General features: G+C 29.4%; 1 protein-coding gene across 1 annotated transcript; it reads left to right on the forward strand.

The window, feature by feature from the left end:
• The first annotated feature begins 488 nt into the window (after nucleotides 1-488).
• LOC124941695 (putative disease resistance protein RGA3) lies at nucleotides 489-27,460 on the forward strand. Its single transcript, XM_047482042.1, has 2 exons — nucleotides 489-878; nucleotides 24,425-27,460. The coding sequence occupies exons 1-2, from the start codon at nucleotides 489-491 to the stop codon at nucleotides 27,458-27,460; spliced, it is 3,426 nt and encodes a 1,141-aa protein (XP_047337998.1).
• The last annotated feature ends 274 nt before the right edge of the window (nucleotides 27,461-27,734 follow it).

Here is a 27,734-nt window from a genome sequence, read left to right on the forward strand (position 1 = left end):
TAAAGTGTTTCTTTTATGAAGGGCCACACAGGGCAAGAGAGTGCCCTATGAAGAACAAACTATCAGCATTGATGGAGGAGCAAGAACGCCTCCACGATGAAGCTCGACTGGGGTCGTTAAACCTAATTAGTGCCGTTACAGCAAAGTTTGATGAACCAAAGTCCGCGAAGAAAGGACGACTATTTGTGGAAACTAAAGTAAGAAACCACATGGTTAAAGCTTTGTTGGATACAGGAGCCAACAACAATTTTCTAGAGATAAAGGAGGCGAGAAGATTGGGGATCAAGTACACCAATGAGAAAGGGTGGCTTAAAGCAGTCAACTTGACACCAAGTGCAACTTATGGAATTGCTCGTAAAGTAAAGATCAACTTGGGGGAGTGGACCGGCCTTTTGGATTTCTCCATTATCGACATGGACGACTACAAAATGGTTCTAGGCATAGAGTTCCTAGACAAGGTAAATGCCATCCTACTCCCTTCTGCCAATATGATGTACATTCTTGAGCAATGTAATACTCGCACAATACCTTTAACAAGAGAGGGCAAGAGAGAAGTTATGCACATATCTGTCATGCAACTCTCAAAAGGTACGGAGATGACCTACCCATCATCTTTTGTTACCGTGAAAGAAGATGAGAAAACTGCGTCTAAAAAGAAGATACCTCCAGAAGTTACAACTGTCCTAGAGAAAGGTCATGATGTAATGTCCGCTGGATTATCAGAGAAACTCCACCATAAGAGAGAGGTGGATCACATAAAAGAGTTAGTCAAATGTACTAAACCATCGGCGACGTTTCTTTATCGCATGAAACCTCCCAAATTGGAGGAATCGAAGAGGCAACCGGAGGAGTTTCTCTTCAAGAAAGAGAAGTGCGAAGTAGCAAAGACCGCTAAAAGAATGAAGGAATGGGAGGACAAGAAGAGAAGACACTTGGAGTTCGGAGGAAACCGAGTGATAGTAAAACTTCTCTTCCATCAAGAGAGACGATTTTCCAAAGTTCACAAGGGGCTTGTGAGGCAATACAAAGGCCCTTTCTTAGAGAAGAAATGGGTTGGAAAGTTAGCATGTCGCTCAAAACTTTTATCTTGTGTGGAGACATCATCCAGGCCTACAAGGAGGAAGCAACGAGGACGTCGCCAGATTGAGTGGGGGAGAATGTCACGGCCCATTAGAGTCACGACCCAATCTAGGGAATGTCGAGGCTCATTAAGGTCTGGGCCTGATAGTGCGCTAATCTTCTTAGCCCAAAAGGAGGCTAATTTGCCTAAGTAGACCCAATGAATCTTCTAATTAAGGTAGAGATTAGGAGATATTTTAATTAAGGAAGAAATTAGAAGATATATTCTAATCAAAGAATGAATTAGAAGATATATTCTAATTAAGGTAGAGATTACAAGAGATATTCTAAATTAGGTAGGGATATTCTTGTTATGGAAGGGATATCCTAAATTAGTATAATTAAATTGTAATGAGAATGCAATTTCTAATTTAATACGCGTAAGCCCTATAAATACCCTAAAGGTATTCCATTGTAATCACCAAGTATTCGAGTAATATAATACTGTTTTTTTTGTAAGAGTTACTTTCTCTAGAATTCTTGTGTCAATTCTATTAAATGCCGAGTGTTGCGTCGAGTAAGGCTGACTAGTTACTCGTTCTTGCGAAGATCGTAACTAGTGTCGTACGGATCGTCAGTGAAAAGACTGAGCCCGTGACACTTTGTTTTGGATATTTTTACTTACAAATTTTTAATTTAATTACCTTGAAAAAATTTAAATAATAATATAATAATTTTAATTTATAAATACATCAAAGTTATACCACAAAATGCATCTCATAATAATAATTAAACTTATAAAATAATAACACTAACGTACTTTCAACAAACCCTTATCCAACGTATATTAAACAAATCTTTATACATTTAAGACAGCCTTTATTAATTCTTTTTATAAACATAAAGTTCACAACCTTATCATTTAACTATACTAAATTTTAATTTTCCTTTTTATTCTTTTACTTTATAAATATTTTATTTTAATATTTAAAATTTTTAAAATTAAATTTGACATAAATTTTAATTATTAATATTTTATAACACAATTTTTAAAATTTTATAACATTAATTTTTTTATTAACATATATCTTTTAATTAATTATTATTATTTAATTAAATTAAAAATAAAAAATAATAAAAACAAAAAAAAATTAAATATTAAATTTAATTTTAAAATAAAAATTGAACTTATATATTTTTTAACTCTGTAACCACACTTCTAACTAGCACAATTCATTTTCTCTCTATAGAACATAATCACATTCTAAGTCCAATTTCTTTTTTCTCTCTCCATAAAATTTTACCATTTTACCACGTCAACCAAATTATTTTTTATCTCTTTAAATAATAAACACAACAAACTCATTCGTGTACTTCAGCTTCAGTTTTATAGTTCTAGTAAAAATACACAGGTACGTGATTCTTCTTCCCTGACTTATTTACATGTCTATTTCTAATGCATACTTATCTTGCCTTGATTATGTTGATTATGTCTATCTTCCTTATAATATTGTTGAACAATTGATTGAGTAGCTTCGCGGTCCTTATACCTAGAGAAATGAAACTTGGCCAGAATTTTGATTATAGTTAATCGGTGTTGGAAGTCTGATTGGATTCTAGTATCACCGATATAAATAGTATTACCTAAGTCTGATTGGATTCTAGTTTCACCGATATAAATAGTATTACATTCTTCACTTTCTTTCTCGCCTTCTACTATACATCGTTTGGAGGCGAAGTTTTTAGTCATTGCATGAACTATTTACAAACCATAAATAGTGTTATGTATTTACTGACATTGAACATGTGGTAAGTTATGTTCTTTTCTAAATACAATGTGAATTTTTAATAACTTTGGTTAAATATAATGCAGATTTTTACTAATATTGGTGAACTTTCATATCCTAGAAGTTTAGGTATACTATTAGGTTATTGATGAACCTTATTTTATTTTTGCATCTCTTCTTTTGACTTGAACTATTAAACTATGACATTTTGTTCTCTTCTTTTTCCAAATTTATCCTTTGTTCTATCTTTAAGTGCGTGATGTTATGGTCTCCTGCTAATTGTGGAATTGATTGTTTGTTGGTATTTGTAATTATCTAAGTAAATATAAATCTTAATGTTTTAAATGGTTTGTAACATATAATTTTGCAGAGTTTTAGGGTGATGATTGTTGAGGCTACTTACTAGGTAATAATGATGAGTACTTCAATAAAAAAATTCCAAAAATTGAAGAGATAGATCAATATATTTAATTTAAATTATTTGTATAAACATATTAATTAGTAGAATCTCGATTTAAGAGACCAAAATGTCAAATGTTCGATTTTATTTGAAAACGCTTTAAGTTTAAACTGATGCAATAATTGTGGGGTATCATGCTAGTTCTCCTTTAATTCAAAAAAAAAATATCAATTAGTAGAACCTTTGATAAATTATATGTATTTGAATCACTCACATATTCTTCTAAATTATATGTATTTGGAGGATTAATTTAGAAAACGAGTCGAAACATGAAAGAAAAAACATTTTTTATTGGAAACATTCATTTAATGAATTGTAGATGTGAATAAAATGGTTTCTAGTCTCAAGTAACATTGTACTAATTAATTATCGTTTATGCTCTAACCATGTAATTTTATGTGTTTTATTACTTATTTTTGTTTTGGTTTACTTACAGGTCATTTTTTTTCTGAATAAATAAGGCATTGAGAAAGGTTGAGTAGCTTAATAACGGAGAGGTGAGATTGTTTTATCTATTTTTTCCAGTAATTCTTAGTTCGGTTTCTATTGTTTAGAATGCTTATTTTGGGTGTGCGGACCAAATTTTAATTAAAGTAATTAGTGATGGAATATTTGGTAATGTCTGGCAAACTATCAGATTTATTTGGTGTGAAATTGTAAGTGTTTAAATATAAATATCTTTAAACACATAAATTATTTAATTCTTAATTTGATGGTGTATGTTTGTGTAGATTACTATCAAGAAAATGAAGAGAAAATATTACTCTTACGAAGAATGTCTTAATTTGAGGGAAGTTAAGGTATGTAATTCACCAATTTGTTCTTACTTCTGATTTATATTGATGCTTGAATCTAATGTTCTATTAATATTTGTAGTCATTAAGAAGTCATTATAGAGAACGACGTATTGATAAGATTTTTAAAAAAAATATGGGTCTCTTAAATAAAAGAAAAAAATCAATGAAGTGATAAGTGTTTGTTGAATAATTATCGTGTTAACTTATTGTTATTTACTTTTTTTAGTGCCATGCCTAAAAAAACAATTTATGTTGACAAATGACAATAGAGCATTTGTAGAGATGTCTACAACTTATTAGTGTAAATAAATATCAACAAGTGGTGGTTACAGTTATTATTAGTTTTCATTTTTTATACCTACATGGTTGATTAATGATTATGGATGTGTTATCTAGGCATGACATTTTAGCCCCGACGGGTCGGGTACCCGAAGGAATCAAACCGATCAATTTAGGTAATTTGCTTGTTTTTCGGTTTCTAGGTAATTTTGGGTAGGTTCCGGTTCGGTTCCAAGTAACCGAAAGAAATTTCGATAATTAAAAATATATTTTTTCTAGTTCTCCTTTTTCTGTTCGTGCCGGCACCATTTCCTGACCTAGCATAGACGCTCTTTTCTTTTGCATTTCTGTTGCCCACGTCCGCTTCCATAATTACATTCTTACCTGCTGAGCTATACTTAACTTAGAGTATGGCAAAAAATAACTGAAAATAAGAGAATAAGAGATGATGAAGAAGATGGATGTTAGGTTAGAGAAAATGAGGATTATTTTAATATATATTTTTTAAAATATTATGTTTTTTTTAGACCATTATATAATATTTTTAATTGTTTTTTTAAATAATTTTTTAAAGCTTAAAACACATGAATTATTTGTTTTAATGTATCATCAAATAATTTAAAATATTAAAATTTTGTTCAATTTCATCCAAATTATGTTTAAACATAGGTAAGAACTAAAAATCGATTAACTTATTAAAATTAGTTAAATAAGTAAGAAATGAATTTGTTTTATAAAATTGGGTCCAGTTTGGGTACCATCGGTTCTGAACCGATATTTCGGGTAATTTAAATATCTTTTTTTCGAAGCAAAATCAGATCTGGGTCGATTCTAGTCCCCGAAACCCAAAAATTTGCCATGTCTAGTGTTATCTCAGGGAAACTTAGTGAAATATGATTTTGTCCTATAATATTTTTCATAGAAAGTCTTCTGTAGAATCTATATCTATATGACAAAAAATATCTTATAGGTTTATTATTTTCAATAATATTTATTATTTTATTTGTTTTTTATACTAAGACTAAGGTACGACAGTTTATACTTTTTTTTAAGATATAATACTATAAACAAAAAAATTAACCATCTGTATTTGGATTTTTCTTTTGACAGTATTGATACTTCCTGAAGTATTGTTGTTGAAACTTATTCTGAAGTTATATTTTTGGATTTAATTCATTCCAAGTTTGTCTTTTCTATTTTTGTTTGATTGCTGATTAATTGAATGTTTCTCTATAACATATTATGATATTTGTAAGAGATAATTGTTTATAAAAATATTTGTTAGTGGTAAATATATATGTGCACCAAATATCTTTATTAATCATGATTATCAAAGAAATTCAACAATTATTATTGTCCATCTTTATATATATAGTTTATACCATTATATATTAGTGACTTAAAAGTAGATTCACTCATGTATTATACTTTAGATAGTTTATACCTTATGTTTGATGATCTTTATTGATTATTCTAAGTCTTTATTTTGCATATAAATGGGCTCGTAGAATTTGAAAACATCCTTAAACTAGATATTAGTATTTCCAATGCTATTATTGTACCAATTCTACATTGGAAACACTATTTATTTTTGTCTGAATTTAGATAGATAGATAAACTATGAAGGATAAACTATGAAGGCACTTTTTCGAATTAAAATTATAAAAAGTGGGATTATTTGGTAAACAAACTTATTATATTTATTAGTATTTTGATTGATAAATTGATTAATGAAGAAATGGGTAAAGGTTTTTGGATTATTTGAAGATTATTCAAATAACCCAAATTGATTAGTCACATATTTATGTTTATGTCTTGATCTAGATATAAAACTAGATTTAAAATGTATTTTCAAATTGGGTTATATAGAATTATAGGTAATGCATATCAATCATTTAGAGAAGGTGAAACATAATCCAATGTAGATTCACATTTGGTTGAAAATTTTGAATGAAAGGGTGTTTCTAATTGGTAGATTGTCCTTCAAAAATTCTCAAAGTTTATTCTTGAAATTCTGCAACGAACAATCTTAATAGCTAGATTATAATAATTGAAGATCAATTTATTTCCTTTTTAGCGATTTAATTGTGAAGAAGGAATGATTCAGGTGTTATATGCTCGTCTTCATCATTGAATCGTAAAGAAGAAGCAATTGTGGAGTAACCATGTTTTTTTTTTCAAATTTCATTGCTATTTAACACAAATAATATACCTTTTTTCTTTCTTATCTTAAAAATAATATTCTTTCACATAATTACAGTTAAAGCTCAAGAAGTATTCATTTCTAGTTCTCTATTACAGTTTTGTTGTTCAAAATTATTTTTTTGTTTGAGATCTTTTGACTATGATATGTTTTATGAGATAATTTATGTTAATTTTGTTATTATTAAAAATGTAACCAATGAGTATGAAATGATTTTTAAATGTCTTTTTCAATGAATATTTAATTTCAAAGATAAAAATTTAGATTAAATTGTTAAAAAAAATATTCAAAAATTAAACTTAAATTGTTTGTAAATATATATATATATATATATATATATATATATATATATATATATATATATATATATATATATATATATAATGATACTTAATTTTTAAAGTGTCCGGATTGTCGGGTCGAGAACTGTGGTTAATTTGGATATATGTGAGAGTAAATGGATACTTGGGTTGGATTGTGGGTTGACCCGCCCATAAACTTAAAACGGTTAAAAATAAAATTAAAAATGGTATAGGTATGATTCGAACTTGCAACCTAACAAAACAAATACAATCTTTTAAGCAACTAGACTAATAACACTTTATATTTTAAATTCAACCCAAAATTTGATTTTGGATATATGTGAGAGTAAATGGATACTTAGGTCGGATTGTGGGTTGACCCGCCCATACAAATTTAACCATAATATTTTTTCACGATTTTTTATATTATTACTCGCACAAGATATATGCTAGTTAAATAAAATTTTGGTTGACGCTTATTTTTACTAAAAGGATGTCAGTTCCGTTTAATTAATAGGACGCGGCATTTTTTTTTTAGAATATAAATACATCATCTATTAGTCTCCTCTTTTTTTCTCTTATTTGGTTCATCACAATTTCTTCATTTCTTTTATCGTCTATTCTTAAATAATTGACCTGCAGAAAACTGTCTTGGAGGTGAATCATAAAAATTTAGAGGAGATATTTGTAATAAACTCAATATCCACTGTGCAACAGTACTTCAAAGAAAGAAAGAAACGGTTGTGTTTGATTGCTAAATCAATGTTCCAGCTCAATATGATAATTATAACGTTCAAAGTTGAGTATTGTAGCCTTATACGAGAAGTTATTATTATTTTTTGATTTTTCTATTAATTGTTTTTTTTTGGTCTAGGCGAGCTCAATTGAATTGAATCGATGAATTTTTATCCCGACTATTTTTTTGGTAGATTATTCGACTAAAAAAAACGTAGAACATTCAATGATCGCAATCAACCGATGTGTTTACTTCACAAAACTATTATTATAACAATACGAGGTCTAGCTATTTTGAAAAATCGGTGGAGGCAGTTCGGTGAACTCTTTGATGTTTTTATAGAATTTTAGATCTCGTTAACGCTAGATTTTATATTATGTTTGTTTATTGATGATTTTTCATTATTGTTTCCAAATGGTTAATCTAATTCTTTGTCGGGTATATTTGATGATACTTTTGACACTTATTTTTTTAATAATTTTGTTGTTATAAGTTTACATGAATCTCAATTCTATCATATTGTAAGGGTTTTTTAAAAAAATAATTGTCTGTAGATAAAATGTATCGAATTCAATTTCTAAAAAAAAAAAAAAAAAAAAAGTCCCCTAAGCTGAATTGGAGTATTCCTAAAAATTATGATAGAAAAATATCATTTTCATTAACAAGCTTATCTTCTTTGGGCTGGGCTGGGCTGATAATTACCATATTACAGGAGGCCCAGACTAAAAGAAGAATGGAGGTAATGGGTATATATAATGGGACATAAAATTGGCCTACCTTTACTCTCTAATCTAATTAACCAATATAATATTAATGAATTTAAACAGAAAAATATTATTAAATTTATATTTTATAATATTATTTGATTTAAATCAATATTTCGATAAGATATTGAAAAAATATATATATATATTTTATTTTTCCAGAGATTAAATTTCGAATTTGAACGTTTTCAAATTTGGTAAATTATTTATTTATATTATGATGATAAAATGAGTATAAAAACGCTTGAATTCATTGGATATAGTGTATATATCTTAAGGCATTTTTTTTCTTGAATATATATATTTTTCCAAAAAAAAAAATTCTATAATGAGTCAATGCAGTTTAAGATGCTAATTCTATTCAAAGAGAGAATATTTTAATTTAAAAAATAAAGAAAGGAAAGTATTATTGGAAAAAGATAATTAATTATTTGTAGTGTGAAATCATGTAAATATAGAGATGTAAATGAACCGAGCTGCTCGCGAGCTATTCGAATCTCGGCTCGACAAAAAGTTCGTTCGAGCTCGTTCGTTAGTCTTAACGAGCCGAGTTCAAGCTCGTTTAAAAGCTCGAAAATTTAAACGAGTCGAGCTTAAACTTTTCGATATTCGGCTCGTAAGCTCACGAACATGTTCGTTTATAGGCATGTTATAAACTCGCGAACAAGTTCGTTTATAGGCTCACGAACACGTTCGATTATAATATTGTTTAAATATAATTTATAAATTATTAAAAAAAATAGTAATATATAAATATATATTATAATAATTAATATTATTACATGATTATATTTATACTAATATAATAATAACTTATAAAGCTATAATTAAACTTAGGGTTAATAAATAGATATTTTTAAAATTCTTTTTTTTGTTCTGCTGCAAGAACTCTGTAGAAGTCTCTAGTCTCTAGTCTCTCATGTCTCTCTTCCGTCTAGCCAAGTCTCTCATCTCTCTCTTTCTACCGTCTAACCAAGGTCGTCGGTCTATAAGGTTGCAGCACACCAAGGTTTCAACGCTCTTTAAACGAGCTCTTAACGAGATTTAAACGAGCCGAGCACGAGCGGCTCGTGAGCTCAAATAAATCCATACGAGTCGAGCTCGAGCTCGATTGTAAAAGCTCGAAACGAGCTCGAGCCGAGCTCGAACCCGAATATATACTAGACGAGCCGAGCTCGAGCATGATACTGTTCGGCTCGGCTCGGCTCATTTACATCCCTATGTAAATATAAGTTGGCTCTTAGTTAACTCAATCATTATTCCTCTTCTTTAATTACTTAATTAATTAGATCTCTCTTGTGACATGTAAATAAATAAATAATTTCATTTTATTATCACGAAATATTAATATAACTAAATATACAGTTAGCAATTCTTCTCCCAATACTAAGAGAGTCTCTACTCCTCAATGTTGTTAATAATGACAACATGAAACTGATTCTTCAATCTATTCCTTATTTCCTTTTCTTAATTAATATAAGGTACCATCTTTCTTCTTTATAATATATAAACTTCTTTTATGTATTTGAGAATGTTATGGTGTATCATAATGAGTTTTTGAGGCTCTAATAAATTAATGAATTTATGTGTTAAAAATCTTTTCCTATTAAAGAAACATCAATTTTGATTTAGTTCAATAATTTCGTGCAATAGTGGAATCAAAGGAAAATACATAAATGGCGGTGTAGTTGAAGAATGAGATTTTACAATAAAATGAGATGTTGCAATCAAGACTAAGGAGTTCGTCGAAGAAATGTCTGAATGATGACCCCTGAATTCGAGTCTAGATTTATGCTCATCTTTCTCATTATTTAGATGTCGTGTTTGTTTGTTTATTTACTTACTTTACTTTGTTTGTTGTGATTTTTATCTTTTTGAAACTCTTGTGAGAGACTATTTCGAAATGGTTACAATTGAAATAGAAACTCATGTATTATTATATTCAACTATTTCATTCTCTTATGGAGCATTGTTGGAATTTTTAAACTAATTTTATAAATTCCATTAATGAATGAAAATTAGAATGTGGGTAATAAAATTAAATCAAATTCACATGAAATTCAAACGTGAATTAAAGGGTGAAATTTGATCCAAATGTTTGAATTAATTAATTTAAATTAATTAATTAAAATGCCTTGATGACCAATTAACAAAATGTTGTTAATTTGTAGCGTGACTTACATGAGTTTGTTATTATAATTAATCGTTATGATAATTTAATATTATTATTAACAGATTAAAAACCCATGTAACGTGAGTATTGCAAAATAAATGTCTTCATTAATTTTGGCAAACAATTACCCTTCATTAAGAAGAAATATTAAGGCAAATGAAGAGGCAAGCAATGCCAACCGTTGGATCAATTGATGATTTAATTAAGTGTTTATTATTTCAACAATCTAAATAGTCATTCTATCCCACACCATCCCATGGACAAAAAAATACACAATCACTTCATCATTTTCTTTCTTTCTCACTCTAGAATTCCAAAAGCCTTCTTCTTGTTTTGTGAGTGTTCTTCGAGTTCTTCGCTCGATATTTTCCGTTGAAACCCGGTGATAGTTCAGGTACTTTATCATGCTCGTTGTGTAGTGATTCCGGTGCTGAATCACTACTAGATTCGTTGTACCCTAGGAGACAGCCATCTGTGATAAGCTCTAGCACACGGGGAGACGGTGGAACTGTTTTAAGGGAAATGTGTCTAACACATGCCTCGAATCAACCATCAAATACGGTGATATTGTTCTTCGTATATCTTATTTTATTTTTATTTATTTGTAACATCGTATGTATATATATTTTTCTGTTATTTTTCAAGACAAGATTTCTAACAATCTTAAAACAGTTCCGTGTGCTAAGTTATTTTGTAGTTTTTGCCGTCGAAAATCTTTGTCTTTGATGTTTCAGAAATATGAGTCGCGATGTTGCAAAGGAGATGATGGCTTATTTTGATAAGATAAAGTTGTTCATCTAAAGGAATAAAAGAATCTACAAATAAAGATAAGTTTTTATTGTATATATATATATAATGTTAATTATTATTAATATTATTTGTATGAAAGCTTACATTTATAAGCTAATATTCTAAAGAAAAATGATGTATATTTATTATACAAACGTTTTCTAGAAAATAAATTAGAAAACAATAATTTATTTTATTTTTAAATAAATATTTGTTGGTTATTAAAATTATTAATAATAAGGAATAAAAATAAGAAAGTAACTAATATGTTAGCTTTCAATTTTCAGAAAATTAATGGTGTTAAAATTAATTATAATTGAAACATATGGTTTCAGTTTTAAAATAATTAATTATTATATATATACATTCTTAAATTAATTAAGTTTGATAATTAAAAGAATGTGATATTAAAATTAATAACTAAGAAGAGATAATATATTTATTTATATAAGTATATATATTGTCTTATATATTTACCGTTTGATTATGATACTAAGTTATCAATTTTGTTTGACAGAGTTTAAGTCAAAAATAAGAGAAAAATAAGTTTATTTAAAGAGAAGACAAAAGGTCTTAAACAGTAATACAACAATAAAAGGGTACATTGGCACAGTGGTTTAAAGTTCAAACGCAAGGGTGTGAGGAGGCGAAAGGTCCCCAGTTCGAATCCCATTTAGCCAATGATTTCTTTGATGGAACCATTCAAATTTTTTTATAGAAATTATTAGATGAATGGAGCCAATGATTTCTTTCATAAGAAATCTTGTGTTATAAAATGACACTAGTCATTTATGTTGAAACCATTCCAATTTCTTGTGTAGAAATTATGAGATGAATGGGTAGTCAATGATTTCTTGGTAGAAATCAGATTTGTTAAAGTCATTGATGTTTAAACCATTCTAATTTCTTGTGTAGAAATTATGAGATGAATGGGTAGTCAGACATGAGTCTTGGTGTGAAAATCATTATAATTTTCTTGTGTAAAAATTATGAGATTAATGAGTTCATAATGATTTTTATAAAATATATATATAAATATATAATATGATTTGTCTAAATGACATTAATCATGAACGTTGAAATCATTATAATTTTTTATGTAGAAATTATGAAATGAATTGGGTATCCTAATGATTTCTTTTATAGAAATTATGTGATTCATAATGACAGAAAATGAAGGTCATATGTATAATGAGATTAAATAAGTTATTTGTCTTATAACTTATTCTAATCATGCATTGAAAGAGACAATTATGTAAGTCGAAATATTTTCGCAAGAATTATCTCGGTGAGAATGATCCACCTAGATTTGTTTTGAGCATTGTTGCTTCACGTGGATTATCGTTCATAACACGATAATGTAATTACTTCGATTAAGACATGAGGCACGTTTGTAGTTATGTTTTATTTGATTATATTGCTAAGTGATTATTTATATATATCATGCATATTAGCTAATAATATGATGATTCATTTTATTCATAATAAGTATGATTATCTAGAAATTTATATATATACAAATTAAGATTTATTTCCTATCTATTTTTATTTTAATAGATAATTTTGAAATTTGTCACATGAGTTCTTTGATTGACAAAGATTTGTTATAGAATATTAAAGGTCACCTAATTAATTAAGAAATGAATAATTGATGACATGAATATTTTTTATATAATTAGGTAGTTTTATATTTAATTAAAGATAAATGATCAACATTCTAATTAAGTGTAATAATTAATATTTTAATTATTTATCATGTATGTTTAATGATAAATGAAGTTGTATATATATTTATTTAATAATATATATGACATATTATTTATCTGATTACGTTTCTATGTTATTGACTATATATATTATAGTTGTTTTGTCATTGTGGTGACTAAAATGAAAGAAGCAATAATATATAATATCATATATATGGATATATTAATTTTGGTTTAATATAATATATTTGATATACATTGTTCAATTGCATCATTAAGACTTACTTAATTTGATAATCTTGAAATTAAATAATTACAAGGAAAGTCTTGTTTGATTTGAGAATAATGTGGCAAACGTGCCGATATTGCGGTATGCAAACGTGCAACCGAAAATAAATGTTTAAGCGACTTCGGTCAAAGATGCTTGAAACATTATGATTTCTTTTGTAGAAATCATGTGATATGGTGAATATTTATTTGATTAAATATTCTAATTTCTTTTATAGAAATTAAATGTTGAAATAAATATTTTAATTGATTAAATATTTTAATTTCTTATGTAGAGATTATGTGAAGAATGATTTATTTATGAATAAACATTCTAATCTCTTGTATAGAAATTATATTTTATTCAATTAAATATTTATGATATAGTTATCTTATTCATTGTATGATAAGTATAACAAAAAGAAATTTGTAAAAGAATTATGTGACAATTTCTTGATTAGAAAATCATTGATTTAAATCATATAAGTGTGTGATTTAAAAAAGGGTACCAACACGAATGTGGGGGCAAATATTTTTATTGATTATAACACAAAAATAATTGTGTATATTATGATAAATAAAAAGATAATTTATTATTAGAGAAATATGTTCTCTATAAAAGATAAAGTTGCGCAACTTTACAAAAAGAAAGAAAATAACAAGAAAATGTCTTGTTTATATTTGCTGAGTTGGTGTTCAAATCGATATTTTAGATTTGAGGATTTTGAAATCAAGAAACGTGTCATATTTTGACATTATTTTCATAAAACTTTGAAGAACCAATGTCTTCAAAAGGATTCTATGAAATAAATGAAAAAGAAAGTTTATAAAGTCTTGATATGACTTATAACAAATTTTATAATAATGATATAAAAATTTGATCATACTTTTATTAAAAAGTGGATGTGACAATTATATATATCATGAAGACAATGAAAATTATTTCATTACGTGTCTTTTGTATGATATTTTTATCGTTGAAAATTACGATAAAAATGATTAAATCCATAAAGGATATGAATTGCACTAAACGAAATATCATGTTGTTATCAAATAATATATTGATATTATTAAATGAAAGACTTTACGTCTTAAAGTGAATATGTTTACACTTAGAAGTGCAATCTACGTATGGAAATCTTCTAAGAAATTTATGGTGGATAGATTAAACGTTATAATCTATATTTTTGACTTATGTCAAAAAATAAAATATTTTATATAAAATATATAATCGTTTACACGAAGGCAGAATAGTTCAAAGACATTTTGTCTACTAGTTAGCCAAGTAAACAATATTTTCATAAAAAATTAAATGATAAGCATGTACGAATGACTATGCTTCTTATTAGAAGATGTTCCAAGGTTAACTAAGAATGTACCAACATAAATTTCTAATTATTGTGATAGTAATTAGAAATTGGACAAGCTTAGAGTCAGTGACAAGTCTAGACATACACGTCTTAGACATAATGTCATTAGACTATACTCTCTAATGGAGTTATCAAATTTGACTATGTAAGTCAAAGATAACACTGTGGATCCACTAATCAGATTATTGAATAAAGAGATAGTTTGAAGTCTTTTGAGACATCAGCCTACTATAAGTTGGTATGAAGGAAAACCCAACCTATGCAGACTGGAGATCCCAAGAACTAGGTTCAATGGGACAACCTAATTGTACTGACTTGAAAAGTTATTGTTGAGGATTAATCCTATAACGAAACAATATATATTTTGACGAGGATAAGCATATTGCTTTTAATGATTCTTTGTGAGCAAAGAGATCACCTATGTGAGGGAGAAGTGGGGCCGCTTCGAAAGAATTGCACGGCTCAATTCTAGACCCTCTCACAAAACCAGGCGCGTGTTCCATGGCCAAAACGGACACAACCATGAGAGCTTGACATGTATTAGGGAGAATTTTATGTGAAAGTGTGTAATCGTTTACACAAAAGGCAGAATAGTTCAAGGACATCGAGTCTACTAATCAGCTAGTAAAGTTATATGCTTTCACAAGGGAAGGTTCAAAGGGTTACACCTACCTATCCTATGTAGAATTCAACTATTGAACCTTTCACCGGGTTAATCTTTCAATTTCCATTAATGTGGGGGATTGTTGGAATTTTTAAACTAATTCTATAAATTCCATTAATGAATGAAAATTAGAATGTGGGTAATAAAATTAAATCAAATTCACATGAAATTCAAACGTGAATTAAAGGGTGAAATTTGATCCAAATGTTTGAATTAATTAATTTAAATTAATTAATTAAAATGCCTTGATGACCAATTAACAAAATGTTGTTAATTTGTAGCGTGACTTACATGAGTTTGTTATTATAATTAATCGTTATGATAATTTAATATTATTATTAACAGATTAAAAACCCATGTAACGTGAGTATTGCAAAATAAATGTCTTCATTAATTTTGGCAAACAATTACCCTTCATTAAGAAGAAATATTAAGGCAAATGAAGAGGCAAGCAATGCCAACCGTTGGATCAATTGATGATTTAATTAAGTGTTTATTATTTCAACAATCTAAATAGTCATTCTATCCCACACCATCCCATGGACAAAAAAATACACAATCACTTCATCATTTTCTTTCTTTCTCACTCTAGAATTCCAAAAGCCTTCTTCTTGTTTTGTGAGTGTTCTTCGAGTTCTTCGCTCGATATTTTCCGTTGAAACCCGGTGATAGTTCAGGTACTTTATCATGCTCGTTGTGTAGTGATTCCGGTGCTGAATCACTACTAGATTCGTTGTACCCTAGGAGACAGCCATCTGTGATAAGCTCTAGCACACGGGGAGACGGTGGAACTGTTTTAAGGGAAATGTGTCTAACACATGCCTCGAATCAACCATCAAATACGGTGATATTGTTCTTCGTATATCTTATTTTATTTTTATTTATTTGTAACATCGTATGTATATATATTTTTCTGTTATTTTTCAAGACAAGATTTCTAACAGCATCATATTCATTCACATATACAATCACAATTATTTGTTCTGTAATGAACCAACCGCTGCAACCATTGCATATAGATTTGACAAGAAAGGTGGTGTAAAAAACATCTTCGTCTTTGAAACATTTGATGTTAGTGTTTCGACAATTGGTAACGGTGTCTTTGAGATACAAGGATTCCCAAGGTTGAATCCAACAAGGGTGTCAATCCATATGAAGAAGTTGCTTATGGTGTTGTTGTACAAAGAGTTATCTTGAGTGGAGAGGGTGGTGATGAACCAAATGTACAACTTTTAGTTTATATATCTATTAATGAAAAATGGTTAGGTAGAGAGGAGAAATAATTAAAATGTTATGAATTGAATTCCAGATATCCTTCTATTGGATGTTGCACCTCTCACCCTTTAAATTGAAACTATTGAGGAGTAATGAAAATATTAATTCCAAGGGACATTGTCATTCCAAATCTAAAATTCTTACAACCTACCAAGATCAGCAAAACACCGTCACCATGAATGTAAAACTAACTTCCATTGCTTTAAATTGCTAAGATGGAACTAAGATGATGTTGACTTAATTTTGATTTATATGTTGGAATTTTTAGGGTCACTTGTATAATAAATAATTGTGCATGTGTCATATTTAATATAAGCCAAAATAATGTGATCTAATGTGAAATTAAGTTTATGGCTTATGGGTGTATTTGTCATGAAAATAAAGTGAGGATACCTAAGTGACATTTCAAATTTTATGAAGGGGCTAAATTAGAAATTGTCAAACTATAATAACTAATTTATTGTTGGTTATATGTAACGGTAATGGTCCCCATTTGAAGTATCGTCAATTCTCCTTTGCGTCTCCATCAACAAAGAGAGAAATCCATTGACTTACTCATCAAATGGAAGAACCATTCCATATAAGGAAAGTTTAAGGAAAGAATCATTCAATCCATGCAAAGTTTAAGGAAAGAGAAGATTCACAATTCATGCGATTAATTAAGGTACGCTTCTGCAGCATTCTAGATTTTAATTTCTCACATATTAAATTAGGATCTAATTAGGATAATTCTAACAATTGGTATCAGAGCCAACCTAATTTAATTATGTGAGAAAATTATATCGGTGTAGATATATATGTATGAAATTTATAGGCATGCAATTCATAATAAAAATAAAAGCATGTTATTAGGAATATATATATATATATATATATATATATATATATATTAATTTGGTATAAAGATATAAAGATTTATCAATTTATAAATATTTAGATTCTCTGGTTTTGTTAAGTTCCTAGATCTTTAAGTTTCTGTAAAGAGGAACGGTTATATATTAATTAATATCGTATGATGTTATCATGAAGATTGATGGGAAGAGATATTTGAATTATCTCGTAATTAAGATTCCTCCTCGGTTTAGGGATATTTAGATTCTCAGTAATCATAAATAAATATATATATATATATGAGGAGTGATAGAGTAAGGGAATTTGGTGAGGGAATCATCACATTCATTGGTTGGAAAATGTAAAAGTGGGAGGAAAGAGAGAAAAGAGAGAAATTATTTGATTTTTTCAGCGAATAAGATTATGCCACATCATTCCCTCACCAAATTCCCTCACCAAATTCCCTCACCTAATCATTTCTCTATATATATATATGCATGAATTTATAGATAATTTCATGTTTTCGGATTATATATATTGGTTTTGATAATTTCAAAGACATAATATTAAGGTTATAGATAATTTCATATTTTCGGATTATATATATTGGTTTTGAGAATTTCAAATATAATATTAGGAATATATATTGATTTTGATAATTTCAATAAATTATGATGAGAATATATATATATTTGAAATTTTCAATCGGATATATATAGATGAATAGATTAAGGGATATTTGAATTTTACGATAATTAAGATGATAAAATCCCTAAAATTGAATATTTGAATTTTCTCTTTACGGAATATATGGATATATTGATTTTTGATAATATCGAATAATTGAGTAAAAAATAAATAAATATATATATATATATATATATATAAAGATTTATTGATAGTTAGATTATGGTTTAGATTTTCTCGTTAAAGGGTTAAAGGGAGAAATTCTCTGTTTTAAATTGACCGTGTTTAGATTTTCTTGTTAAACGGTTTAGATTTTCTCGTTAAAGGGGTTAAAGGGAGAAATTCTTTGTTTTAAATTGACCGTGTTTTAAATTGACGGTTGATATTTATTGTTAAGGGATTAAATAATATATAATATATATTATAAATCAAAGAGAATTAAGGAATAATGTTTAAGGGTATATATATATATATAAATTAATATATAATAAAATTTTAATATATCCTTTATTTTAGGATTAAAATATTAAGGTTAATGATTATTAATAAATTAATTAATAATTGGATTTAGGCGAATATTTGAAATTTGGTCAAATAAATCTTGAAGATTTATTATTTAATTTAATTAATACAAGATATTACAAATTTCAAATTCAAGAGGTAAAATTTGGCTTACGGTATAATTTTATTTTTTATAATAAAATAAATTATATGTTTCTTTGGAAAATCATATATTGTTGATTTGGGTTATATACAATAATATGAAATTTAAATTTAAAATAATGATATTATTGTTCATTATTTGGATTGTATTGATTGATACAAATAATCACCAAAGTGACAATGTTTGTTGAAATTAATTCAAGACAATTTTGAATGGTAGTATTGTGTAATTCATGTGATTATATTATTTAACCCAAAGGCTGATAATTAATTGACGGAATTGCATTAATACTTGTGATGATAAATATGTAATAATTATAAAGTCTTATTCATGTGAATAATTAATCCATCCAAAGATAGATTGATTATTTGACGTGTCTTATTATTAATATTTGATCATTACACCAAAATACTATTAGCAATTAATATTATTGTCCAAAGACTTGATATTAATGTTGCATTAAGTATTTTGAGATGGGATAAATCATTATTTGAATTTAATTGTTACTTAAGTTTATAAATGTGAGCAACTATTTTATTAAATATTCTAAGTGATTAAGGGCTATAATTTTTTATTATGTCAAGATAAAGATAGTTATTTTTAAATGAGACTGCAATATTTTTTTTGAGGATATTGAGTTTGAGGGGAGAAATGATTGTGTCTTTAAAAATGATTTAGATCAATAATTCCTATTGTGGAAGATTTGATTTATATCTCAAGTGTTTTTTGACATTGATAAGGATTTTATTGATATTGATGATAATGTTCAAAAATCAAGAGTAACAAGATAATATTGATCAAATTCATTAAGTACAAACTCAACAACCTCAAAATTAAGTGTCTTTATGACAATCCAGTTTAATTGAATTACTCTTTAAGAACAATTTATGGTACCCGTTACATATTTTGATATAGAGCTTCACCATAGTAGATGTTAAGGGGTTTTTTTCAATAGAGACATTGAAAAACAATTTGGTGCAATGAGAATACTTTGTGTCGAGAGACCAAATTAATATGGTTTGCAAATTAAAGAAATTCATCTATAGACTTAAAGAAGCGTCTCGTTAGTGATACCACAAATTTTACAAAATAACAATTCTCTCTTTTGGTTTTAAGGTGAATTTAATTGATTATTTGTGTATCACATGTTCAGTGGGAGTAAACGTCTATTTATGGTTTTATATATGGGTGACATTTTATTTGTCACAAACTTTGCTTGACATTAAGTAGCCCAATTGTTATGAAATATTTGAAAAGAATTAAGAATTAAATGCTCACATATAGAAAGTCGGAAAGTTTTGAGATCATTGAGTATTCTGACTCCGATCTTACGGGATGCCAAAACAATATAGAATTCACTTTAGGTTATATTTTTCGCTAGCTGGTTTTGTCGTTTTAAAAAAGTGTCAAACAAACACTTATGGCATCATCCACTATTGCAGTGAAATTTATGACATGTTACTAGGCATCAAATTAAGTGATATTGACATCAAGTTTATTGTTATGAAAGAAATGATACAAAGTGAATAGATTTCTATAAAATATTTATGTACAAACTCTATGGTTATGAACCTCTTGGCAATAGGTTTATCACCTAATGTCTTTCATGAAAATATGGCTCGTATGAGTGTCATAGAGATCGATAATCTCTAACTTCAGTGGGAGTTTGTAGTTTGGTTGTCTTTCAATTTAGTTATTTTATAGATATTTATGAGGTTTTTTATTCTGATCAGAAATTAAGTATTATTCAGTTCATTACACTTTGTATAATTATGTTTAAAGTATGATCTCACTAAAGTCAAGTAGGACCAGTTGAAAATTGACATGAAAAGATCACCTTGCATGAAATTTTCATTCCTCACATTCATGATATGATTTTTCAATTAATTGTATTGATTTATGTGATCATTGTTGGGTCTAGTTGTGCTTAAATACAACGACGAGCTCTTTGGTCCTATATTGATATAATTAATTGATAAAATTGTTTATACAACATATGATTAAGATGACATAAAACTTCAGGCGCATTATGGTTGATACATTTATTTTTGTACATACGTGACCCAGTGGGAGATTGTTGGAATTTTTAGGGTCACTTGTATAATAAATAATTGTGCATGTGTCATATTTAATATAAGCCAAAATAATGTGATCTAATGTGAAATTAAGTTTATGGCTTATGGGTGTATTTGTCATGAAAATAAAGTGAGGATACCTAAGTGACATTTCAAATTTTATGAAGGGGCTAAATTAGAAATTGTCAAACTATAATAACTAACTTATTGTTGGTTATATGTAACGGTAATGGTCCCCATTTGAAGTATCGTCAATTCTCCTTTGCGTCCCCATCAACAGAGAGAGAAATCCATTGACTTACTCATCAAATGGAAGAACCATTCCATATAAGGAAAGTTTAAGGAAAGAATCATTCAATCCATGCAAAGTTTAAGTAAAGAGAAGATTCACAATTCATGCGATTAATTAAGGTACGCTTCCACCGCATTCTAGATTTTAATTTCTCACATATTAAATTAGGATCTAATTAGGATAATTCTAACATTATATTGATAGGTGTATGAAGGTGAAAGGAGTATGGCAAAGGATGGCAGAAATCTTGGAAATTTTGATTTGAATCAAAATTCCTCTTGCCCCAAGATATATTTATTGGAAAATAAATTGATGAATATTATGTAAATATTGTTCTAATAGAAAATAGGGGAACTCCTCAAATTGAAGTAACATTTGAAGTGGATACAAATTGTATCTTAAATGTGAAAGTTGAGGATAAGACTTTAGAGAAATCGAAGAAGATTACCATTACGAATGACAAGGGTTGGTTGCTAGAGTGTTCTTGGTGTCTTGGTGATGAGGCTCATTCGTTTGACAATAGATATAGAGACAAGGTGGAGAAATTTTGGAATTGGGCCTAGAATTTTGAGACTCAATTTGGTGTGCCTTAATGTTAGGTAGAAAAAAGGGAAGGAAGATATGTGCTTTCGAAACTATCTGTCAATGACCTCAGAATCTTTTCAACAACTCGGTTTGATGAAATACTCTCACCATTCCGATTTAGTTTGTTCACCACGGTCTCCACCCGAGTAATGATTTCAGATACGCTTTCAGACTCTTTCATCCTCATGTTTTCCATATCGCCCCTTAGGGTTTGAAGCCAGACTTGCTTCACCCGTTCGTCTCTTTTATTTGCTATTTCGAGTGTATCCCATGCCACTTTGTGTTGTAGAAATCGAATAATAACACTTGTTTAGCAATTCAGAAATAAACAAGCTACAAAAAGGCCTAACAATTCTTTTTCCCTTTTGTGTAATCAAATAGGCAGCCAAAACAATTGAGCATCAAACAATCAAACAATCAAAGAAACAGAGAGCAGGACACCAAGATTTTACGTGGAAAACCCAAATTAGGTAAAAATCACGAGACACTTCGGCCACTTAAATCATCTACTATATCAAATGGATATACAATGTAGTTCAATACAAGTCTAGAGGTAATCTAACAAAAATTATCAATTGACCTCATTCTAACTTGTCATTCACATACATTATCATCATCACTAAAGATGGCTAACCAAATGGAGAAGAGATAAAGGAAATCAGAAGAAGAACTTGCTGCTTCAATGGAGGAAGAACTGCTGGAAGAGAGAGAGAGAAAAACAACCCAAAAACTGCTGTGTTTTTTTTTTTCCTTAATTAAATATGCCCTAATGGGCTTTATTAATTTGTTAGGCCCAGCTGCCAAATGAGCTGACCCAACACTTTGGAAGATTTTGCGTCAGCTATCTTCTCAAAGCCAGATTCGTCGACAGATCTGTATATATAGTAGATACAGAGTCGCCCTATCTTTAGCTCGAACGACCTTCAACGCGTTCAACTGGGCATTTGAATACCCATCTGTGTTCTCCGGTTCCTCATACCAAGTCTCGACCACATCCTAGTTATCTTGGGAGCCAAAAGGGTCTTCATCTACACCTTTCAATTGTCGTACTTGACGCCTTTTGTCAACTTGGGTAGCGGGATGCCATTGGTTAGACCTGCAATTTCTCTCAAGTGTTTACATTCAACACACAAACCTCACAAAGCTCTTGATCACTCTTTTTTTCTCTCTCGGCCAACGCACACCACGGTGTTCTCTTTTGAGACTAACAAGTTTTCACATGCTCACCTCACACACAATAGCTCTGATACCAATTTGTTGGTAACAAGTTGACAAAATATATTTTCTTATTCATCTCAAATAGAATCTTACAAATCTTTATAAGATAATATAGATTTTTCATATGCTTGACTCTACGAATGACAAAGTAAATTATTTTGAACATTGAATAAGTCTCCCACCCAAAACTCTTGGTTATCCCACTCATCCCTAAATCATTATTATTATTCTAGAAATATTAAACATCAAAAACTAAAAACTTATTAATTTAAGTTTATTCAAAAAGAATATATTTTAAGAAAGTGATGATAACTAAACATTATTTAGTCTAGGTTAGCCCGATACTATAATTATTCTTTTTAATAAAATAAAATATTTTTTTATTAAAATTAAGCATAGAACAAATATTATATATTGAACACGTGAAAATGAAACTATTTATACCACTCAACAAAATCATATGAGCACATCTTATACTTTTATTTAGCTTAATTGATATAGATTTCCACAATGTAAGTGCATTTCTATAGAAGAAGGTGTCAAGTGTTTCCTTCACATTTGCACAAGCAATGCTGGCCAAAGTTCATCTGTTCACATGTAATATTGTTACTGACACATTTACCGACACATAGTATAAAAATATATCTTAAATAACAATACCAATTTACATCCTGCAAAGGACGTGCATCAAATTCGATGATAAAACTCTTGTTTTCAAATTGATTGTTTTATCTAAGTTTAATGGAATATAAAATCCAATAACACATTAGCCTAAATAGTTATATATGTACACTATTGTCTAATTAATAAATCCTAATAAATATAAGAAATTAAATATGCATGTCTAATTACATGAACAAACATATTTACAAAGAATGCGGATCTACTAAAAATGAGAACAAATTAAGAGGAGAGGTCAACTATATATGTTTGTTTACTTTGAATAAATAGGTCATGCATGTGCCTTACCTCTTTTTAATTGCAGAGAACACGTGATATTGTGTCATGCAATTACGTACATAGTTATTTAATTGCAGAAAATTTTAATAATAGCTAGAAAATGTAGGGTCTTCCTTAATTTGTGGATCAAGAACGATCCAAATGAACTGGCAGCATAATAAAAGATTAATTTGTGAATAAATATACAATTGGAAAAATAAATATATATATATATATATATATATATATATATATATATATATATATATATATATATATATATATATATTTCACGTTTCTTGATAAATATTTTTTATTATACAAGTTTGCAGAAACCTGTTTATATATTTAATTACAGAGATACGTATACTAAAGCCTATTTTATTGTCACTACTGCTTGGCTCCATAAATACAAGTAAAAAATGCAGCATCAGCACTTGCTTACACGTTGAAAAGTGCGGGCATTTTGTATCTGATTTATTAATTCAACTTCGATTCTCAGATTTCATTTGAGAGAGAGAAATTAACCACCATGCCTGATCCAGCAACTCTGATCAGTGGTTTGCTTTCAAATTTGGTACCTCTCATTAAGGATCAATTCAAGTTGATTTATGGTTTTGATGAGGAGGTTGAAAAGCTATTGGGCACGCTATCTGCAATTAATGCCGCACTTGAGGATGCTGAGATAAAGAACGTGTGGAACAAGGACAGACAAACCGAAGATTGGTTGCGGAAACTCAAACGTGTGGCATATGAGGTCCGAGACATCATGGATGAGTGCACCTTTGAAGATCTTCGTCTTCAAGTCAAAAGGCGTAATGCCTCCTCTTCAACTCGGATCCAGGTAACCAATTGTATCCCCCTTCCTTTTAGCAACACTTGGTCGCGTCGTGAAATTGGTTACAAAATTAAGGATGTTCAAGGGAAACTAGAACAGTTTTATTCAGAGCGCAAAAATTTACAATTGCGTGAACCTATTCATGACTCGAAAATAATAAACAAGTTTACTAGTAGTTGGCGTGAAACAATGTCACTTTCTAGTAGTCCAGTACTATATGGGAGAGATAAGGAGAAGAAAGAAATTATTGATATTCTACTCAATAATAATACATCTAGTACTGATAGTGTTGCTACAGAACTATTATATGTTCTGCCAATTGTTGGGATTGGAGGTCTTGGTAAAACAACACTTGCCCAAATGGTCTACAATGACCATGAAGTTTCTAAGCATTTTGATCTCAAATTCTGGGTTTGTGTTTCTGATGAATTTAATATTGAGTTGGTCATCAAAGCCATCATAGGAGCAAATAATGAAACTTCCTTGGAGATATTGAAGGACTCGATTCAAAATAAATTGAGAGGGAAAAGATATTTGATTGTATTGGATGATGTTTGGAATGAAAACGTTTGTGCATGGGATCAGTTAAGATCTATATTAGACTGTGGAGCAAATGGTGCGTTCGTCCTTACCACGACACGTAAAAGAAGAGTGGCGGAAATCATGAAAACTATTCCACATTTTGAATTACCGTCACTCACTGATGATGATTGTTGGCTACTATTCAAAAAACGTGCATTTGAGGATGGAAAACCAAAAGATTCAAACTTCATTAATATTGGCAAACAAATAGCTAATAAATGTAAGGGTGTTCCTTTAATTGCCAAGACATTGGGAAGTCAACTGACGTTTTGTGATGACGAAAAAGAATGGCAAAGAATAAAAGATAGTGAGATATGGGAGAATGAAGAAGATCTCATGCCTATTCTAAGGTTGAGTTACTATGACCTCTCTTATCAATTGAGAATATGCTTTGCGTTTTGTGCTATATTTCCCAAGGATACTGAAATTGAAAAGGAGAAATTAATTCAATTGTGGATGGCTCATGGTTTAATTCCTCCCGTTCAAAAGCAAGAAGTTGAAGATGTTGGGAATAGAATTTGGAAGGAGTTGTGTTGGAGATCCTTTTTTCAAGATGAAAAAGAGAGGAAACATTTGAATGGCACAGTTTATACAGTATGTATGATGCACGATCTTATGCACGATCTTTCGCAATCTGTTATGCAAGATGAATGTTATACATTGAATGCTAAGAGATCAAGTGATGGTTTAGGACGTGAAGTTCGTCATGTTACAATAATGGTTAAACAGTTAGACCCAATATCACTTTCTTCTCTTAAAGAAATTGGAGGGTTGCAGTCAATAATGTTCAATGGCACATACTATAATAGAAATGGCCGAAAAGATATTTTGAGTGTCTTGAAGGAACTTCTGCATTTACGTGTCCTTAAACTAAGACACAATGTGCAATATCAAGATTTGAGTTATGTGAGTCGTCTAAAACATCTTAGATATTTAGACATTTCGTATAGTTGGATAACAATATTGCCTAATAGTATTTGCGATCTCTTCAACTTACAAACTCTGATACTCAATAATTGTTCTGACCTTAAAAGTTTGCCTAAAAATATGAGTAACCTTATTAACCTGAGGCATCTTTATTTGGATGATTGTTATGCATTAAAATATATGCCTAGAGGGATGGGGCAATTGAAACATCTCAAGACATTAAGTTTGTTTGTGATAGGCGAGAAAAAAGATCATTGTCAACTTGATGAAATAAGAGAATTGGATATCGGAGGATGTTTGAAAATTGCGAACCTTGGAAGAGTTAGTGATGCATCTATTGCAAGAGGGATAAATATGGATAAAAAGTGGAGTATCACTACGTTGGAGTTAAAATGGGGTTATGATGCTGATGCTGATGGACATGAGAAAATATGTGAAGCTCTAGAGTTTTCAACTGAGAGGCTGAAGATATTGAAAATGATTGGTTACAAAGGTGTGAATATTCTCCCTAAATGGGTGGGAAAGTCATCTCCTTCTGTAACACGCCTTGAGCGAATGGACAATGATAGTGAAATGATAGTACTATTCCCTAATCTATGCAAGCTGTACATAAAGGATTGCCCAAAGCTAGGGGCCTTGCCAGTACCACATCTCAAAGCACTCAAAGATGTTATAGTTGTTGGTGAATGTTCGGATGAGTTGTTATATAGCATCTCAAATCTTAGTGCTCTCACTCGTATCTTTCTTGGTTTTATGGTAGAAAGAAGTGTTTTATTTGGAGCTGGTTATATGGACAATAATAATAATAATGAAGCACAATTAGGAGGAGGAGGAGTACGCTCAACTTTCCAATCTCTTCAATCTCTGTCTATTATTAGGTGCAAGAAGTTAAGGCGTTTGTTTGATGAGGGAATGATAATGGCAGCGAGAAGCAACAAAAGCACAAGACTAGTCACCAACCTCATGAACTCTCTCACGGAATTGGAAATTCGTAATTGTCCGGAGTTGATGATATCAGTTGAGGAATTTGGAAACCTCAATTCACTACAGAGATTGACTATTGAGAATTGTCCTAAGTTGGTATTTTCAGAAGATGTTATGGCACTCCTACGTCTCCTTCGAGCAAGACTTGATTACTTCCATGTAGATATTGAATTGGAAAAGGAAAAGGGAGAGCATAGCAGAGCATAGTGGCCCCATCATCATGAAGCAAATTTGGTACGTACTTATTCAAACAACTACATCTTTTTTTTTTATTTTTAAGACGATCATCCATCCAATATAATGTAACCTAATCTCTTGCATCAGGAGGAAAATTCTGAGGCATCTTCTGTTTCTAGAAAGAAAGAAAGTGGGGGGAACTTCTTTATAATAAAGTTATTGCAGCAGCAGCAGCAGCAAAATCTCAAACCCTTCAAAACAAGTCTAGAAGTTCATCTAATTTTCTAATTTGCACCTTTAACTG

The sequence above is a fragment of the Impatiens glandulifera genome, chromosome 6 (genome assembly GCF_907164915.1).
Source record: "Impatiens glandulifera chromosome 6, dImpGla2.1, whole genome shotgun sequence".
Classification (NCBI taxonomy): Eukaryota; Viridiplantae; Streptophyta; class Magnoliopsida; order Ericales; family Balsaminaceae; genus Impatiens; species Impatiens glandulifera.

Bases quoted from the DNA above. Each gene is read 5' to 3' on its own strand.
- LOC124941695 (XM_047482042.1), top strand. From the start codon at position 489: ATGATGTACATTCTTGAGCAATGTAATACTCGCACAATACCTTTAACA. The intron at 879-24,424 runs GTAGCAAAGACC...TTCGATTCTCAG, and splicing joins TCAAGAAAGAGAAGTGCGAA to ATTTCATTTGAGAGAGAGAA.